General features: G+C 39.9%; 1 protein-coding gene across 5 annotated transcripts in view; it reads right to left on the reverse strand.

Moving 5' to 3' along the window:
• Positions 1-20,841, reverse strand: part of LOC132698694 (alpha-catulin) — a 91,386-nt gene that overhangs the window by 30,818 nt on the left and 39,727 nt on the right. For all 5 annotated transcript variants that reach the window (XM_060664892.1, XM_060664891.1, XM_060664894.1 and 2 more), the window contains one exon: positions 13,155-13,335. In XM_060664892.1, the coding sequence (XP_060520875.1) occupies positions 13,155-13,335 (181 nt within the window). The remainder of the gene's footprint in view (positions 1-13,154; positions 13,336-20,841) is intronic.

Here is a 20,841-nt window from a genome sequence, read left to right on the forward strand (position 1 = left end):
CAACAGTGGCAATACGAAGACTCTGATAACGCATCTATGCCTGTCCGCGCACGGAAAATTTCTTCATGGTGGGGACGCACGTGCACGCCTTAACACATCGCGTTGGCCGTAACGAGATTGAGGTGCGCCTTGCATTCTGGATGATATCGACATGGCGGCAATGAGAATTGGATCCAAGAACAGCAAAAGAAAAAACAAACATGAATATGATATTACAGGATAAGAACGAAAATGTTTACAGTTTTTTAAATATTTCGGTTATTCATTTCCAAAAAACAGTCGGTTTCTTAGTTAACAAATTAAGAGCGGAATGAATGTGGGCTTGTATGGAATGGGCAGCTACTTAGTCGAAAGAATTCTTACCCAAGCTGCATTGCCGACAGAAACCATAGTGACCGCCGTCTGACGTACGAGTAAACACGCCTGTCTTTCTTCCGAAAAATAAAATGGATTTCATTTGAATATAAGCAGTTAAAAATATAATTCGCATCAATTCGTCAAGACTACTGAACCAACAAAAATACGAAAAATATATCGAAAGCTGATTCGCGTGGCAGTTTATATTCAATTTTTGTTGACGGGACTTTTCGTTGACTATATCTTGTAGATTGCAAGAGCCACGCACCCAACTGTAAATTAGCAAATAACTTACAAGCAATTCCTGTTCATACAAAGAAAACATTCATATATTTAGTAATTAATATGTCAACCCGTTCAAGAAATATAATGGGCATACTTATAGATGTTTCTCAATATGGAGTCATTGATAGGCATAACATAAAATGTAAACGAATGAGTTCAATGGATCCAGTGACTCCGCTCGATGGTCTCGGCATTTTTATTTTATGAAAATGATGATATGTACATATAATGTAACCAAAAGAGATCTATATTTACTAATTAAGAGTTCCACTGCACATAACCTCAAACTTTACAATCGCCCGCTTGCGTACGTAACGTACGTACGTCACGGACGACGCCCATTTAAAAACACGTACATGACAACGTACTGCATCATAGGCGCCGTTGAAATAAAAATACGTACGTCATAGACGACGCTGATTTAAAATACAAGCACCTCTTAAATCTGTGGTCGACACAGTGGGCGGGCGACTTTTCTTTTTTGAGAGTACTAAGGCCACGGCAACAGGAATATCGAGGTTGCCGACCAAATAGACTGAGAAGGTAGAACAAGGAGAGGGAGCCTATTGGATCAAAAGAAGAAAGTATATTAAGGTTCAAGTTTATTCCATTATCCATTATTATTCCATTATCCGCCCGTCCCTGTCACCTCGACACCGCGCCCCGCAACGCGCCATGTGGCGGTGGGGGGGGAGAGGGGTCGCACACACATTACCGCCGCGTTAGATACCCTCCGAGGGCGCGTTGCGGTGACGCGAAGTCGAGGTGACAGGGAGGAAGCGATGATGTTACCCAGCCGTCGAGTTTCGAAGTGCAAAACACGGCGTGATTTAGTTATTCGACCGCATGTCCCAATGCTTTGTTTAAACGAGCCCAAGGAAACGGGTTACTCATCGCGTTGATAATTTAATTTTTGACGCCGCTGCCGCACACCGACGACGCGGCGATCTCATCCGCTGTCACATTTGCGGTGGGCGATGATGTCACCCAGCCAGTTCAACGCGCCTCGTCGACTGAGTCATCGCGTGTCCCAACGCTTTGTTTAAAACGAGACGAAGGCCTGACTCATCGCGCTGCAATTTATGTTCTTTCACATTTTGCCGCTGACGCTAACAAAGGACGGACGATGCACTCTCCCCAGACCAATGCTTCGTTGTCGGGCTACTCGTCCGCGGAGAATTTTTTTTTTAATTCGGCACCGCCGGCTAACAAAGGACGGACGACGAGCTCCTCCTCCTCCACCACCGCTCAGTACGACCCAGACCACGGACGACGACGGACGGTGAGCCATTTTTTAGGTTAGATCGGCGGGGTGGCCCGAGGGGGCAGCGGGCCGCCTACCACCTCCACCTTCGCCTCCCCATCTCGCCTGCGGGAGGGTCACATTTGCGGCGGGCGATGATGTCACCCAGCCAGTTCAACGCGCCTCGTCGGCTGAGTCATCGCGTGTCCCAACGCTTTGTTTAAAACGAGACGAAGGCGTGACTCATCGCGCTGCAATTTATATTCTTTCACATTTTGCCGCTGGGATAAAGGGACTTTTAGGCGAATCTAACCTCACTTTTGACCCCCCCCCCCGACCACGGGCCCCATGCCCACGGACCCCCCCCCCCCCACAGACCACTCGTCCAATGGGGCTTCGCCCCCGGACCACTCGGCCATAGGCTTTGGGTCTTCTTCTTTTTTGCGTCCTCGCCGTTCGCCCATGGCCGAGTGGTCCGGGGGCGAAGCCCCATTGGACGAGTGGTCTGTGGGGGGGGGGGGTCCGTGGGCATGGGGCCCGTGGTCGGGGGGGGGGGTCAAAAGTGAGGTTAGATTCGCCTAAAAGTCCCTTTATCCCAGCGGCAAAATGTGAAAGAATATAAATTGCAGCGCGATGAGTCACGCCTTCGTCTCGTTTTAAACAAAGCGTTGGGACACGCGATGACTCAGCCGACGAGGCGCGTTGAACTGGCTGGGTGACATCATCGCCCGCCGCAAATGTGACCCTCCCGCAGGCGAGATGGGGAGGCGAAGGTGGAGGTGGTAGGCGGCCCGCTGCCCCCTCGGGCCACCCCGCCGATCTAACCTAAAAAATGGCTCACCGTCCGTCGTCGTCCGTGGTCTGGGTCGTACTGAGCGGTGGTGGAGGAGGAGGAGCTCGTCGTCCGTCCTTTGTTAGCCGGCGGTGCCGAATTAAAAAAAAAATTCTCCGCGGACGAGTAGCCCGACAACGAAGCATTGGTCTGGGGAGAGTGCATCGTCCGTCCTTTGTTAGCGTCAGCGGCAAAATGTGAAAGAACATAAATTGCAGCGCGATGAGTCAGGCCTTCGTCTCGTTTTAAACAAAGCGTTGGGACACGCGATGACTCAGTCGACGAGGCGCGTTGAACTGGCTGGGTGACATCATCGCCCACCGCAAATGTGACAGCGGATGAGATCGCCGCGTCGTCGGTGTGCGGCAGCGGCGTCAAAAATTAAATTATCAACGCGATGAGTAACCCGTTTCCTTGGGCTCGTTTAAACAAAGCATTGGGACATGCGGTCGAATAACTAAATCACGCCGTGTTTTGCACTTCGAAACTCGACGGCTGGGTAACATCATCGCTTCCTCCCTGTCACCTCGACTTCGCGTCACCGCAACGCGCCCTCGGAGGGTATCTAACGCGGCGGTAATGTGTGTGCGACCCCTCTCCCCCCCCTCCGCCACATGGCGCGTTGCGGGGCGCGGTGTCGAGGTGACAGGGACGGGCGGATAATGGAATAATAATGGATAATGGAATAAACTTGAACCTTAATATACTTTCTTCTTTTGATCCAATAGGCTCCCTCTCCTTGTTCTACCTTCTCAGTCTATTTGGTCGGCAACCTCGATATTCCTGTTGCCGTGGCCTTAGTACTCTCAAAAAAGAAAAGTCGCCCGCCCACTGTGTCGACCACAGATTTAAGAGGTGCTTGTATTTTAAATCAGCGTCGTCTATGACGTACGTATTTTTATTTCAACGGCGCCTATGATGCAGTACGTTGTCATGTACGTGTTTTTAAATGGGCGTCGTCCGTGACGTACGTACGTTACGTATGCAAGCGGGCGATTGTAAAGTTTGAGGTTATGTGCAGTGGAACTCTTAATTAGTAAATATAGATCTCTTTTGGTTACATTATATGTACATATCATCATTTTCATAAAATAAAAATGCCGAGACCATCGAGCGGAGTCACTGGATCCATTGAACTCATTCGTTTACATTTTATGTTATGCCTATCAATGACTCCATATTGAGAAACATCTATAAGTATGCCCATTATATTTCTTGAACGGGTTGACATATTAATTACTAAATATATGAATGTTTTCTTTGTATGAACAGGAATTGCTTGTAAGTTATTTGCTAATTTACAGTTGGGTGCGTGGCTCTTGCAATCTACAAGATATAGTCAACGAAAAGTCCCGTCAACAAAAATTGAATATAAACTGCCACGCGAATCAGCTTTCGATATATTTTTCGTATTTTTGTTGGTTCAGTAGTCTTGACGAATTGATGCGAATTATATTTTTAACTGCTTATATTCAAATGAAATCCATTTTATTTTTCGGAAGAAAGACAGGCGTGTTTACTCGTACGTCAGACGGCGGTCACTATGGTTTCTGTCGGCAATGCAGCTTGGGTAAGAATTCTTTCGACTAAGTAGCTGCCCATTCCATACAAGCCCACATTCATTCCGCTCTTAATTTGTTAACTAAGAAACCGACTGTTTTTTGGAAATGAATAACCGAAATATTTAAAAAACTGTAAACATTTTCGTTCTTATCCTGTAATATCATATTCATGTTTGTTTTTTCTTTTGCTGTTCTTGGATCCAATTCTCATTGCCGCCATGTCGATATCATCCAGAATGCAAGGCGCACCTCAATCTCGTTACGGCCAACGCGATGTGTTAAGGCGTGCACGTGCGTCCCCACCATGAAGAAATTTTCCGTGCGCGGACAGGCATAGATGCGTTATCAGAGTCTTCGTATTGCCACTGTTGTTATTGGACGAGTGTATCAAGTCGCAAGTAATTTCAATCTCCGTTTTTTCTACTGTAAGTCTGGTGTTATTATAGCAAATGGTAAGTACCTACAGTTTCATTATGGTTTCATATTTTCACAACGATTAAATAAAAAATAACCCAGGTATGAATACTGAGAATATTAAATATTTTCAAAATATCGAGGACTTTCCTATGCGTAGAATTATCCGATATGCGATTTCACATTAAATAAAGCATCACCATTCTGACCCAGTCACTAAATTTAGGATACAACATTTCGTTGGAATTATGAACGTTAAATTATATTCTACAAATTTTAATTTGACCTTTTGATCTTAAGTTTTGACTTATTTTGGGTATTAAGGATTCTGATGTAAAAAAAAAACAAGATTCATTTACCATTTTTTGAGTTTAGCAATAATGATCTATAAAAATTATTGTGGTTTCTTTATAGGATGCTGCTATATTAACGTTTGATGTCAACGAAACTTTTACTTTTGTTTAGTTTGTCAAAATTAAATTTTGTGATACTTTAAATAAACGATTTGGCGTAAATAAATTTTATGCACGTGTCGTTGGGCCGATTTATTTTAAAGAATCCGTGTTACTACTCAACAGTTCACAAAAAAATCTTCTATCAAAGGCCCGGACCACACAATAGCGTTCAGTGCTACGTCCGTCCAAAGTTTACCTTACAGGACACTCAAATTGGGATTTTCAGTTGTGCTCTAGCTTTTAGAGTTGTAGTACGTGTGTGGCACAGTGAAAAAAATGTCTGTGGTCGAAGCGCTTATTGGAGCCATTAGAGCTTTGTTGGCTCTTTTACTGGCTTCTCCTAAAAATGATGGTGTCGCTCAGGGTATGAAAGAATGTACTCAAGCGATAAGAAGAATCCAAAAGGAAATGCGGACTACGAAAACGGTGGGAGAAAAACAACATCTGGTAGCTCAAATGGTCCAAGTTAAATCGTTTCGGAGTCAATTTAAAGGAATGCTGAAGAGAGGTTCCGGAAGTAGACCCGTAACTGCGAGAGATCGCGTTCACTGGGATGATGTTAATTCAACATTTGAATCGCGCATCAGGACTGGCGTCATAACTAACCTTCAACATAAGGACGTGCAGAGTTTCCTCCAAGACTGTTTCGCACTATTTCGACGACGTGTCAACAACGCGCTGAAAACGGACCAGGCCGTTAAGATAAACGCTGTCTTCGGGGGAGAATTTCAAATTCAAAAGGCTGATCAAATCCAGACGGAAATTAAATATTTTACAACTTCGAACGCAGAAATCTATAAAGATACTAATTTACAACGATGGTTTGACAGAAATGTTGTATTACCAATTAAAACCCAATTAGAGGAGTTCCAAGAAAAAGATTCCGGATGGGCTTTGAAGAAAATCCTAAATTTAATGGTTAATGTCAACAAGTTTAATCCACTTCACGCCGGAAGTTACCTGAAGTTACCAGAGTCGATAGCAAGAAAACACGCTTGTATTAACGTGCAAAATTCTGATGAAATGTGCTTTGCCTGGGCCGTGGTTTCTGCTCTGTTTCCTGCTGGATCAAACTGTGGAAAGACTTCGTCTTATCCCTCCCCCCAGTCTGTTTTAAATCTTAAAGGTGTCCAGTTTCCAATGACATTGCGGCAAATTCCAAGATTCGAAGGTCAAAATAATGTTTCGGTGAATGTTTATAGGCTGCTGAAAAAATCGTCAAGTAGGTTTCAAGTTGTTCCTGCTTATCTGACCAAAGATAAAAAGGTCAAACACGTTAACCTACTACAGATACAAAGTCAGTATTTTACCGAAAAAGACCCCATCGATTTTACGCCCGTTACGTACCATTATGTATGGATCAAAAGTATGTCTCGGCTTTTATCATCCCAACTTTCGAAACATGATGGTAGAAAATATTTTTGTGAGCGTTGCTTGCATTATTTTCATTCCGAGGACAAGCTAGCGAAGCACGCTAATGATTGTGAGAAGAGAAACAAAAATTTGGAAATTCCGAGGGTTCCCGAAGAAGGCAAGAATTTTGTGCAATTCAAGGACTTTAAGTACAAAGAGAAGGTTCCTTTTATTGTTTATGCCGACACGGAATGTTTTTTGGTTCCCGAATGTGATAAATCAGCGTCCGACACCGAGAAGTATCAGCGCCATGTTCCTTACTCTCTAGGCTATTATTTTAAATGTTCATATGACGACTCCCTTTCATATTATCGGTCGTACACGGGAGAGGATTGTGCGGAATGGTTCTGCAATGAGATGGAGCAATTAGCTGAGAACATTGAGACGGTATTCTTGTGTGATATATCAATGGATGAACTAACAGCTGGACAAAAAATGGAATTTTACAAGTCTAAATTGTGTCACATCTGCGAGAAGGCGTTTGAAAAAGATGACAAAAAAGTTCGAGACCATTGTCACCTGACTGGGAAATATAGGGGACCCGCACACGAAAATTGTAATCTCCAATTTAGGGATGGCCACACCGTTCCCGTAGTATTTCATAATCTTTCGTTGTATGACGGAAATATAATAATAAAAGCTCTAGCCAAATGTGATGGGTCGATCGACTTGCTACCTGTAAACAAGGAAAAGTATATTTCCTTTACGTGGCACCTAAATGACAACCTGGTGAAATTCCGATTCATCGACAGTTTTCGATTTATGTCGAGTGGCCTGGACAAGCTGGCGGCTAATTTAACGGAATATCCAATACTGGAGCTCGAATTTAGTGAATTGTCGGAGGAGCAAGCCAATAGATTGAAACAAAAAGGCGTTTTCCCCTACGATTATATGAATGGATGGAATACGTTGAAAGAAACTGTTTTGCCTCCTATTTCGGCATTTTATAACATATTGGATGACAAACCGTTGACCAAAAAAGATTACAAACGTGCTCAGGAAGTCTGGGAGAAACTTGGATGTCGAAATTTGCAGGATTATTCTGAACTTTATATGAAGACGGACATCCTGCTCTTGGCAGACGTTTTTGAGAGGTTTCGAGAAACGTCACATAAGACCTATGGACTTGATCCTGCACATGCGTACACACTGCCGGGATACGCGTGGAGCTGCATGTTGTATAAATTGAAGCAAAAACTAGATCTACTCACTGACGTCGACATGATTTTGTTTATCGAGAAAGGAATGCGAGGAGGCCTTAGTCAGTGCTCCAAACGATACGCGGAAGCCAACAACAAATATATGCACAGCTACGATCCCTCCAAAGTTGATAAATACTTGATGTATTTCGACGTCAATAACCAATACGGGTGGGCAATGTCTCAATACCTACCGTACGGAGGTTTTAATTGGTTGGATGAACAGCAAATCGAAAATCTTGACATTTTAAATGTATCCAACGAGTCGGACGTCGGCTACATCTTGGAGGTCGATTTGGAAATACCCAAGGAGTTGCACGACAAATTTGCAGATTTACCTCCATGTCCCGAACATCGCTGCCCTCCAGGATCCGAAAATCAAAAATTACTGACCACCTTATACGACAAGCAGGAGTATGTCATTCACTATCGTAATCTGAAACAGGCGCTACAACTGGGAGCTAAGTTAAGAAAGGTACATCGAGCCATCTCGTTCAGCCAGTCGCCTTGGTTAAAAGCCTATATCGACCTAAACATTGCACTACGTCAGGCTGCCAAAAATGAGTTTGAAAAGAACTTGTTTAAATTGATGATCAATGCTGTGTTTGGAAAAACAATGGAAAACATACGGAACCATTCCAACGTTAACCTTGTGAAAAACTGGAAAGGTCGCTACGGTGCGGAAGCTCTGATTGCCCGACCCGAATTTAAAAGTGCAACTATAATTAGTAAAAATCTCGTTCTTATTGAATTAAAAAAATCTGAAATATATTTTAACAAACCTATCTACGTTGGGATGTCAATTATGGAGATAGCCAAGACAACAATTTATGACTTTCACTACAACTGCATTCAAGAAAGATTTTCCAATTCCCGAGTTTTATATACCGACACGGATTCTCTTGTATACGAGATATTATCCATAGACCCGTACGAGATTTTAAAAAAGGATTGTTTTCGGTATTTTGATACATCGGACTATGCGGAGGATAATCCGTACGGTATACCCACAGTCAATAAAAAGGTTCTGGGTATGATGAAGGATGAGAATAATGGGCGAATTATGTCTCATTTTATCGGACTTAGAGCTAAAATGTACGCCACAAAGCTATATAAGACACCGGAAGAAGAGGAGTCCGCAAAACAAGAATTGATGGCTGCAGAAACAGATCGAGAAGCATTTGAACGTGAATTTAAAAACTTCGGTGTAACGAAGAGGATCAAAGGAGTTAAAAAATCCTTCATCAAAACTAAGATAACTTTTCAAGATTTCGTCGATTGTTTGCAAAATTTCGCTGAAAAAAAGATATCGCAGAATTTAATAAGAGCGAGCAAACTGGAGTTGCACACAGTATCCCAAAGGAAGATCGGGTTAAGTCCTTGCGATGATAAACGTCGCATATCAAAGTCGTCTGTAGAAACGTTACCGTGGGGTCACTATTCGATTATGGAAGAAGAAACTGTCTCCGCTTGATTATAAATGTGTTTTATCGGTTTTTGCTTTGAAATTTCGTTTTTTTTTCCTAAAAAAATCGAATGAGGTGCGCTTAAGGGCTCAGTTCACGTCTGGCAGCCTCGTTAAATTTTTATTTTAAAATTGCATGAAATATTTTGATCTTTTTCATTATATTTTGGGCATATTTAGAATAAAAATGACCGGAAGTCCTTAATATTTTTTTCGCTTATTACCTCCAACTACTTTTATTATATTTTCCACTGTCAATAAACAGTTTGACTCCTGTAAATTTGTTTTTTTTTTTTAATTTTGCAACTAACCAGTACCTATAGTATGTGTCTACCGTTAACAGCAAACAGACGATCGATTTGCAAATGCCTATTTTGAAAAAATTGTTTATCAATCTAGAAGACATGTATTTAAAGATTAAATGTGCTATTTTCAATATATTTAACTTTATCTCGAACCAATTTTGCGATGTCAATGCCTCGCAACCGTAGATAAGAGACTACGGTGCGGTGATATCCTAGTGGGGGGGGGGGGGGGGTGGATCACCTTTGCTTTTAAGGCGCAAAAATATATTTTGCGTGTGGGATGAATAATTTTTGTTGTGTATTTTTTTTTTACCTAATTATGTCATGTGTTTTCATGAAATTCGACATATCTGCGAGATCTGTTTTTACTCTATCCTGTGTACGGCTAAGATTGGACGGGTCCGGGGTTCGATCCTCGGTAGCGAAAAAAAAAAAAAAGAGTCATCATTCTCAATACCTAACACACAATTACCCAATAATTTTAATATGCCCGTTAGACGATTGTGGGAGGGGTTGAGAGGGTTGCGGGAGGGGTGGGGGTTGAGGGAGACGATAGGTTGGTTGGTGCTAAGAGGGTATGGATCGAATGACCTTGGAGCGGACCAATTTTCGCTAATATGGAACCTTAAATTTTCTAATGGGAATTTACATGTAAAAAATGAGAAAATTTATTCTTGAACTGTCACTATATATCTACTATTAAGGACGTTGAAACACTCATGCATGTGTTGCCAATATAAGACAGAATGTAGGAAACTAGAACACACGGTAGAGCCCCTTATTATTTCTCTGAACTCCAACGACTATAGTTCATTTGACTACTCGGAATGTAACTACTAAAATTTACATATTGAGTTGTATTGTAAATAGATTTTTATATATCTATTTTAAGAAAGAATTAATTACATGCAAGAATTTTAATTATCGAATAAGGTTTGATGTCCGGTTTCATGATTGTATTCAGCAACTACTAATGAGTTTATTTGTCGTAGTCTTACGATTTTTTGATGTTCATTTAGCCTAGGTGATATTTTTCTTCCTCTTTATCCAAAGTATCCTTTACTGCATATGCATGGAATGCTGCTACTCCTGTTATCTTAAACGGAATTTTGTCTTTGACGGATCTAAGATGTTGAGAGATAATTGGATAAGTGGTAAATCTGGTTTCATCATATTTCTTAAGAACTTTTGATATGTCGTCAGTGATGTTTTGAATGTAAGAAAGGACCGCAGTAACAGTGTGGGGTTGCGTCAGTACTCATTTTCTTTGGAAATCTGTGGTGAAGTGTATTTTGTGATGGGACGCTTAATATCTCTAATGCGGAAATTATTAGAGAGAGAAGAGCAGGGTTTAGTTTTGCGGCTCTGTAAACAAGAGAGTTAAAAACCGATGACTTTTGAGCCGAATGCTGAATGACAATGTTTTAGCTTTTCTGTAAACACAATAACCCAACGTTAGGTCTGTGTATAGAGTTTTAAGAAAATTTACTAGGGATTCCTGGCGATGAAGCCATATAACAAAAGTATCATCGACGTAGCGTTTCCATAATTTTGGTTTTAGATGGAAGGTGTCGAGACCTTTCTTCTCAAAGGCTTCCATCAATATATTCGCGATGACTGGTGATAGTGGAGAACCCATACCTGCTCCCGACGTTTATCCAAAAATTTGACCGTTATAAGAAAAATATGTTCCAGGCAAGCATTTTTCAATTACGGTGAGAAGGTTTGGTTATTGGAGATGATTACTAGTTTCGAATTTAATGGTAAAACATGTCAGTGTGTATAGAGTTTAAATGGCTAAACTAACCAAAACGTGAGATTTCCATAATTTTGGTTTTAGATGGAAGGAGGATGGCGGGCTATATACTCATAGTTGTTCCTGATATTTGTTCATAAACTTGACCTTTACAAGAAAAATATATTCTGGCGACCGTGACTAACCAATATGGGACTCCGTCATCCGAGACAATGCGTTTAGCTCTGCCCCTCTCAAACAGTATATAAGCAGGTACAGAGTAGAATGCAAAGCATCCGCAGTTAACCTCCAAAAAAACCAACATTAGAAAAACATCCAATACACATTTTGTGAAGATGTACATTATACGATTAGTAACGATCGATATGACACATATAGATCCACGTCTACACTTTGGCTGTTATCCATACATTGAAAAATATTTTCTAGAAGGATATAATATCAATCCTGAAGATATTTTATTTCAATATTTTTGTACCTAACACGTTTTTCCTAAATTTAAAAGGTAGGACGCATATTAGTATTATGAAACGATTTTCATAACATGTTGCTTTGATCATGTAATCTACCAAAGTAACAGCGCGTTAGTGTATACCCATAACAAGATTGTTATAGCTTTATATCTCTTGGTCGGGTGATACCAATGGAGCGCTTGCGCAAAAAGCTCGTACTTTTAAACCGCCAGACCAGACCAACTGCTCACAACCATTTTAAACTACACACTCAAATAAAGGATGCCTCAAAATGAGTTCAAGTACAGTTTCTCGACAGTTATTATTTAATTACTGATTAACTAATTATTTTATTATTTGGTGTTTTTTACAATATTTTATTTATCTTGCACCACTTTTGTTTTATATTCATTAAGTTAAAAAAAACTTGTACGACTGGGAGATTGTTTTTCCTTTCTCGGTCTACCACCATACAATTTCAACCTATCAGCATATTCTATTTGATATTCTGTTTTTTTACTTGCCCCGGATACAAGAATGATGACCATTTGTACGTACCTACATAGTAATTTAAATTTTTATAATAATAGTGTTTAATTTTATAACCATCGATGAGTAAGCACTACACAAATGTTCAGTGAATCAGAGAAAAGTAACGCACACCGGCAATTTTTAGCATATGCTTTTGGTTAGATTAGTTGACGGGGACGTCAGTCATACGAATGTATACCGAATATAACGGAAGAATGTACCGAAGGTGTTATGACTTCATTTATTTAACGAAGATGTTACATGATAGGGGTAACTGTAACTATTAACTAATGGAAATCAGATTCTACTATAGCTACACTTTACGCGAAGACTAGTAGAACCTTACAAACAAACGATTTCCATGTCGGTCGATTATCCAACCGTTCACAGTAAACTGTGAAGTTGAAGAAAAGTAATTCTCTAAACGAAGTTATAAGAACCTCGAGCTTCTCGAAACCCCTTTTTGACGCTCAGAATTAAGTGGTGGTGTTAACGAGCTATTAGTTGCCGCCTTTGCAAACAACCCGATACAGATTTTCTTTTTAAGGAAGGCAACAAATTTGAAGTTCTTTAATTTACTTTTTCGACTGTTCACTTTTTAACCAGACGCTAATATTGTACTGCTTTCACATGTGCACTTTTCCAATGCATCTGATAGCCGCGCCTACATAATCCGATTTGGATCCGATTTGGCCGGTTAGCAAGGCATGCTACACGGAAAAAGGGGAAAAAAACAACAAGATGCAATCATCGCCAGTTGTCACGCGATGTTTAATCATCTCAAAATGGAATTTATCGCCCATTAAATCCGGAATGACGCTCTATGAGGAATGTAGGTAGTTTTAGTGTTTGCCGAGCGAATGGGGTCTTTTGTTTTTTGCTCACCAGCTTGACGCGCTTCCTTGCACGCATCGTACATTCCCTGACGAACTTCCGAATAATCGTCGGCGATGGTTTCTCCGACGGTGACGAAACGTTCGACCGCCAGATTGACAGCTTGACCCACACGAGCCACGGCTGTCGGGCGCAGGGGCGTAGCGCTCCCATGTTCTACAAGGGCAGAGATCTGCAACGATAATTTCAATATGTATCGTAATCGGCATTTTTAAATTAAAAATAATAAATAGTAAAAAAGATAATCACAATAAAATTAAATGGAGGTTAATTGATATTTGACCAACTTTCCTATAGAGACAAGAAGTAGGCCTTAAAAGGTGGAAAATACAAGTTTTTCCACATCTATCTGGAAAAATAAAAAGCGTTTTTGTTTTTAATTGAGCTTTTATATTACAAGGAATCTTTCAAAAGTTCTGGAAATTGTACTACAATCAAACTACGCAGAACTTATAGGCTATTGATACCAGACAAAGCTTGACATACGTCATTATATAATTGTTATATTTTAATAAATTAATATAAGTCAAACTTTCTGACGCTTCGCCAGTCATCCTGATGGCTTCTTCAGAGCTTAACTGAAACTACAGGACGCAGGAGGAATTCAGAAGGTTTGTAATAATATATTATGCAAGTACGGTAAACGGCATTTGACTCACGAGTTTATTTGACACGAGCGGAATTTACCGAACGTGTTGCATACTATACTTTTTCTACGACTGTTAAATTTTGGGTACATTTTAGAAACACAGCATGAATACATTCACTGACATGACCGTCAGAATTGACAAACGTCGAAATTCAAAGCGCGGGAAATATCTCCGAAAACATCCGATGGCTCCCAAACCCGTGCGGTAAAATCCCGCAAAAGTCCGAAGTGGGAAACGAAACTGACGTGGTAAAGTGGCGCTTCCCGCACGCTAGATCAGTGGGTAATTAGGTATTTTACAGACGGGAGTAGAAAATAGTATATTATGCAACAAGTGCGGTAAATGGCATTTGACTCACGAGTTTATTTGACCCGAGCGGAGCGAGTGTTTAATAATCGAATGAGTTAAAAAGTTTACCGAACGTGTTGCATACTATACTTTTTCTACGACCGTTAGTTTTTGCGTACATTTTTGCAAAACACGAATACATTCACTGACAAAGCGCGGGAAATATCTCCGAAAACATCCGATGGCTCCCAAACCCGTGCGGTAAAATCCCGCAAAAGTCCGAAGTGGGAAACGAAACTGACGTGGTAAAGTGGCGCTTCCCGCACGCTAGATCAGTGGGTAATTAGGTATTTTACAGACGGGAGTAGAAAATAGTATATTATGCAACAAGTGCGGTAAATGGCATTTGACTCACGAGTTTATTTGACCCGAGCGGAGCGAGTGTTTAATAATCGAATGAGTTAAAAAGTTTACCGAACGTGTTGCATACTATACTTTTTCTACGACCGTTAGTTTTTGCGTACATTTTTGCAAAACACGAATACATTCACTGACAAAGCGTGGGAAATATCTCCGAAAACATCCGATTGCTCCCAAATCCATGCGGTAAAATCCAGGAAATGTCCAAAGTGACTTGGATTCATGGGACTGAAACTGACGTGGTAAAGTGACGCTTCCCGTACGCTAGATCGGTGTGTAATTGGAAATTTTAGAGACGGGAGTAGAAAAATAGTATTAAAGTAGCCTTTGGAAGTTTCTATGAAAACTTAAGTCTTGACGTGTTTATGCAACTATTTACTGCAAGATTGTACAGTTTATTTAGATGTACGGCTGATGAAGACGCGCCCACCTTATTCCCCAGATCTTAATCATCATTTGTTCGCAGGTTTGAAAAAAAACCATTCGTGGTTGAGGAGACATCTACAAAATTCTTTCAAGACGGCTTATGAAAATTGTTTATAGTTGGGATAAATGCATTCAGTTAAATTTATTTACGTTAAAAAATTACATTGTAGTATTGACGAAAATTAAGAAAATAATAAAAATTATAGCAAAATTCCCAGAACTTTGGACACATCCCTCATATAAGTTTACAAGTATAAGGGTAAATTTATGTAGGAAAATAAATAGCTTCGTAATGTTGTTGAGTGATTTGCTACGAACTTATATGAAGTCTGTTTTTCAATGGTGCCGAATAATATAGCGGAGGATTCTAGTCAGTATGATAAAATTTAAGGGTCGCCCGTGAACCACAAAGTCAAGCAATGAAATTGTTGATGAACAGAATACTTGAAAGTAAGGGGTGTATATGTAAAAGTAGTCTAGCGACGTCAAATCGCGCGATCTTGCAAGCAGATTCATGGGTTCGAAATGTGAAACTTTGCGGTTACCACCAAACGTTTTCTTCAATAGCCCACAAAACACACCAAAGTTAGTTTTTCTGGATGTGAAGGTGGTTCAACATACACTTGGAAAATATCATCACTGCAGATACGGCAGTTTATTATGTATCCGTTCAACCAAAAGTGAGCAACGGTAATCTTGTTTTCGGCACATTCATCGAATCAACGTCTTGTTAGGGATCGGGTAACTTCAATTCTTAGACGAGTTGGATTTTGCCAGCACGCAAAATTTTCCATAAAGGGGATGGACACATATCCACTTCCTCTGCACGATGGCGCCAAGCACTATAGCAGCACTGACATTTTCTGTACGCACTGTACGACGTCTCTGTGGATGCGTATTATCATTTAGAGTAAATGTGGTGTGAAAACATTCCATAGTTGATCCAATTAATTGCTCTGATGGATGATTATGTTGATCGTAAAATCAAACTAAATTTCCACAATTTGAAAGCGTTGTTCAGGCGTCAGTCCATTTCATGTTGAAATGCCAAATCAAACTGAACATAAATCACTTGACAGCTGACAAAATGGCGGCCAGTTAAGAAAGTGTTGTCAATTTAGAGTTCCATACACCTAAAAAAACACCCTTTACAAAGCAGTGCGTGATGTTGGTTCAGAATCAACCATGACTTATGTATTTTCGACTTCTTGGTGTGGCCTATAATTAAGCCTGCAGGTGGGTAGATGTAGGTACTAAAATAAAAAAATATGCCTGCAAAATGTATGATTTTAAGATGTCAGCTTCGTAGTGAGCCACGTAAATTTCCGATACTTAAGTTGCGGGTTTGAGAGCAATCGGTAGATTTTAGCTACTGATGGTATTTTGACGTTTTGATGGCCGTGTCATACGTAACTCACTGAAAATGATACTAGTGCTGTTTTACAGAATTGTAACCAAAAATTAATGGTAGTAGAAAAAGTATAGTATGCAACACGTTCATAAACTTCATGGAGATGTGGCAACATGCAAGACATAAAGTCACTTCTTATTGCAACGTTGTTAAGACAACCCGGCATTTAAGTCCCCCTGAAGGTAGTGTGCGATAAGGCTAATAGATTATCTAAAGATTGTGATGTGGTGTGAACTGAAAACGCTATAATAATTTTTATTAATAAGGGTAAAGAATAAAATCCGTTACATTTTAAAGAAAGCTCAAGGAAGGCAAGGTCCTGATTTGCACCAGACGATTGTTTTGACGGTTCCGATACAAATTCGATCACCAGTTGTCTAGACTGTCATTAAACGAGAATTAATAACAATCATCGGACTTCCGATACCATGCCGAAATAACTAATGATATTACAGTTCGATGAAATAGGCAATGAAACTGATTGATCCCGCTTTTAATCAAATTTGTTACAGAATTTGTTTACGTTGCTTTGAATGGAATTGATAGCGTTGGATGCACCGTCAAAATTTATCCGATTTTTATTTAAATGAAAATATTTGTGCAACTTTTTGGCATCAAATATAGTTCGCATTGTTTCTAAAATTAAATTTGTCTACTACCTACGCTAAAATAACTGGTCAAGCTTGCGGAAAATGGCACTTTTATACGTCAGTTCGATTTTTTCGGAAGATTGTGAACGGCTACGTCACGGCTCAGTAAATCTATTTATAAAAATGTGCCAACAAACTAATGGTCGTGTAAAAAGTATAATAAGCGAACAAGCAGATAAACTTCTTCGGCTCGTGAAAAATTAAACTCGTGACTAAAGTGGCTTTATTTAAACTTGTTGCATAATATAGTATTTACATCTCATATGCGCGCTTTTCTGGGCTTATTTGTGGCTAAACTACATAAATTAACAATTGAATTACAATGAGGATTATTGTACACCATTTGGAAATGGATAAATAAAATAATCTAAAAGTGAATAATGATCTTAGATGAATCAATCTGCATATGTATATGTAAGTAAAGTGGGGTAGTGCGTCCTCCTGAGGACTCAGCTTTACATCAAGCTTAGTAACTCCATGTAATCGATGACAGCTCCAAGAGCATCACGTCTAAACGGGTCGTTAGGACACACAGAATATGTCCCACAGCCCCATCTTCATGTTCCTACTCAGGAATTGTTTGGCTGCTATTTCGTTTGGATAACCAATACTTTTCTTTTTTATTTCATTGTTCGTTAAAACGATAGCAGGGTTGGGCCCGATAAAGTTTACTCCGGCAGCCCTCCTGGGCCAGGGTGTTACCGACATTATTTTCAACTATCCAACTAAGACCTTATTGTCCACTGATGTATCAACGAGGATACTGCAACATTCTAGTGCTAGTTCTGACTTGAAATATGAAGTACCAGAACTGCCTGTCTGGTATCTCATTCAGTTTTACCGGTAGCAGCAATGCCAGCGAGCGTCGCCTGGAACAAACTGAATATCTTATATCCGTTATAATGTTAAGGGATTTAGGGTACTTTCGGCATCCTGATCCTCTTTTACTCTTTTGAACCATGGGAGTAGACGTCTATCTTGTTGAGGTGCATATTCCCTCTGGCGTTGGTCGTGTAAAGCTTGTGGATTATAAATTTTCGCCTCCAATAGTGCAACTGCGCTAGACCACCTCTCCCATATGTATATCGAGAGATGTGAGAATTACCTTCAGAAAGAACCTTGGTTAGTGTGGGTTTCATGGGCCTTGTAATAGTCAGGCACACTATCCATATGGCAACCCTGTTGATACTCGCCACAAATAGAGGCAACATTAAATAAAATAGCATAACCACGCAGTAGCCGTTTATTGATATTTTATTAAAAAAGCGACCGCATCGAACGCCATATTACTATTTGAAAAGGTGTTGCAAATGATTCACGCATTCAAAATAGACGTTGGGTATTTGTTGATGTTGGTAACGAAAATATCTGTGTTATCAGAATAGGTAGGACCTCTGTGACCTCAATTGAAGATAGGTGGGTCAAGTGGAAAAATAAAATTGTTGTTTACGTCCATTTTTCAAAGAAACTTCCACAGACTACTGTAACACTTTTTATAAACCTTCTGGATTCTGCGTCGGTTTTTGTTGAGTCGAACTAGCTAACGTTTCGCCAATCATCCTGATGGTTTCTTCAGAACTTGACTGAAACTGGCTCGCATTTTACTTTGTACCTGCTTTTACATTGTTGTTATACGACAAAGCTTTAAATCTCCGTTAATCCTTCCAGCCAGAATCATACTAGAGAAACCATCAAAATCTTCTCAACTACCAAACATAAACATAAATGTATCATCGGAAAAATCAGTTCTTTCAAAAGGTTCTAACTTTGTCCTTGCCTACGTATTATCCCAAAGGAGGAAATCATTTCAAAGGACAAAATAATGCAATTCGATTTGAAACCGCAAAAATCCTAAAAAAATCAAAACCTAATCTAATATTGCAAAACCTGAACGCATTGGCCTAAAATCTCTAAAATCTAATCCCGTAATTCTAAAAGCAGGTAGAGGAACTGCTACGGTGGTCATCAACACAAATGAATATCAGGAAAACATTCAGACGTCAACTTAAAAAAGATCCTACGTCATCTATGAAATACAACCTTAAATCTATCATTATCTATGTTTAAGACTACGTGAAAAAACCTGTCACCCCTCATGACTCTAAAATTCCTAGTCTCTACGGACTCCCAAAGATTCATAAACCAGGATTACCCCTTCGACCTATTGTCAGCACCAACATATTCCCTAGTAAAATATCTAGCTTTCTTATTAAAACCATTTACAGGGAAAACTGACAGTTTCGTACCAAAACATCACTGACCACATTTCAAAAGTTCTAAAGAAGTATAACGTCAAAACCAGATTTACCATTTGTCCAAAAATCTCTCAACATTTTCGGTTCGTCAAAGACAAAATTTGAAATGCCAGGAGTTACAGCATTCCATGCATATGCGGCAAAGAATACATTGCAGAGACCGGACGAAAAATATCAACTAGGCTCAAAGAACATGAAAGAGCCTTAAGACTAAGACAAATAAACTCATCAGCAGTTGCCGAACACAATCACGAAATCGAATATAAAATTTTATTCGGTAAAACTAAAATTCTTGCATGTAATCTTGCAACCTAACAATCTTAACCGCGACTCATTTAGCTCTCAAATAATATAAAAGCAGATACAGAGTAAAATGCGAGCCATTTTTAGTCAAACTCTGAAGAAGCCAATAGGATGATTGGTGATACGTTAGCTAGCTCAATTCAACAAAAACCATAGCAGGAGGAATCCAGAAGTTTTATAAAAAGTGTTGTTTACGTCTTTTGTTTCCTTGATTAGGCCCGGAACTTTTCAAATTACCGTAATATTTCGGGATATCTTTAACTTAACTCTGTTCGCAGATGTTCCATTGAATTCGGCCGGAGATGCCATTAATAGCACTTGTCACCGCCATGTCCGATGTCAATTGACGCGGCGGCGGGCAGCGAAATCTCAAAGTGGATATTAATTCCGGAAACTGACGGCGACGACGACGTCGTTCGTCGGACGCCATAAATCTTACGCAGACGTTCTCATATTGCCCGTATAGGGTGTGGACCGGCATAATCCTCATTCTGTAACGACCTCTTTCGATTATTTATTGCGAAGTTTTTACATCGAAAAACTCGGGATTATATTTTAAGAAGCGTTTTAAATATTTGCCGTCCAGCGACACGTTTCATTCCGAACAAGGAAGGGAATTGCTTAAACGAGCAGCAAAAACCTACATCATTTTTTTAGAAATTGTATTTGTCTCAAAATATACAAGGTAAAGTGCGCCGAACGATGTACCGTTTTTTAGCCGACTTTTATATATTAAGATTAGGGAAATTTTCTTTGACTAAACTGTTATATTAATTTATATTAATGTGCTTCTTATAAATCTTCTTAAAACAGTCCCTATTTGAGGAAGCTCGATTTCAAGTTGAATTTGGCCATCTATTAAAACACATCGCTTAAACTGATTTCCAATTTAAGGGTTTATTATAATGACTGTAATTCAATTGTTTTTCAAGACTCAGTGTGCCATTTTTATTGAGGTTCCATATACATCATATATATAGATCCGCCAAGAAAGGATGGACTGATGGTAACAACAGTTCCGCGGGGCATAACGCTTTGTTGCTTTCTGTAAGAGATATCAAAGAAGTAAAGGTTGATTACCACGAAATTATGAAAGCAGATATCTTTGAAAAACGGTTTTCCGAAAAATTGCTTACCAATATTCCACCAAACAGTGTTGTCGTGATGGACAACACCAGCTACCATGTTGCACAAGAGGAACAAATGCCGAATTTATCATCGACTAAAGAAGTCATTCAACATTTTTTGCTTGAAAATTCCTACACAAAGAAGCAG

The sequence above is a fragment of the Cylas formicarius genome, unplaced genomic scaffold, assembly GCF_029955315.1.
Source record: "Cylas formicarius isolate icCylForm1 unplaced genomic scaffold, icCylForm1.1 PGA_scaffold_2__14_contigs__length_35257938, whole genome shotgun sequence".
NCBI lineage: Eukaryota > Metazoa > Arthropoda > Insecta > Coleoptera > Brentidae > Cylas > Cylas formicarius.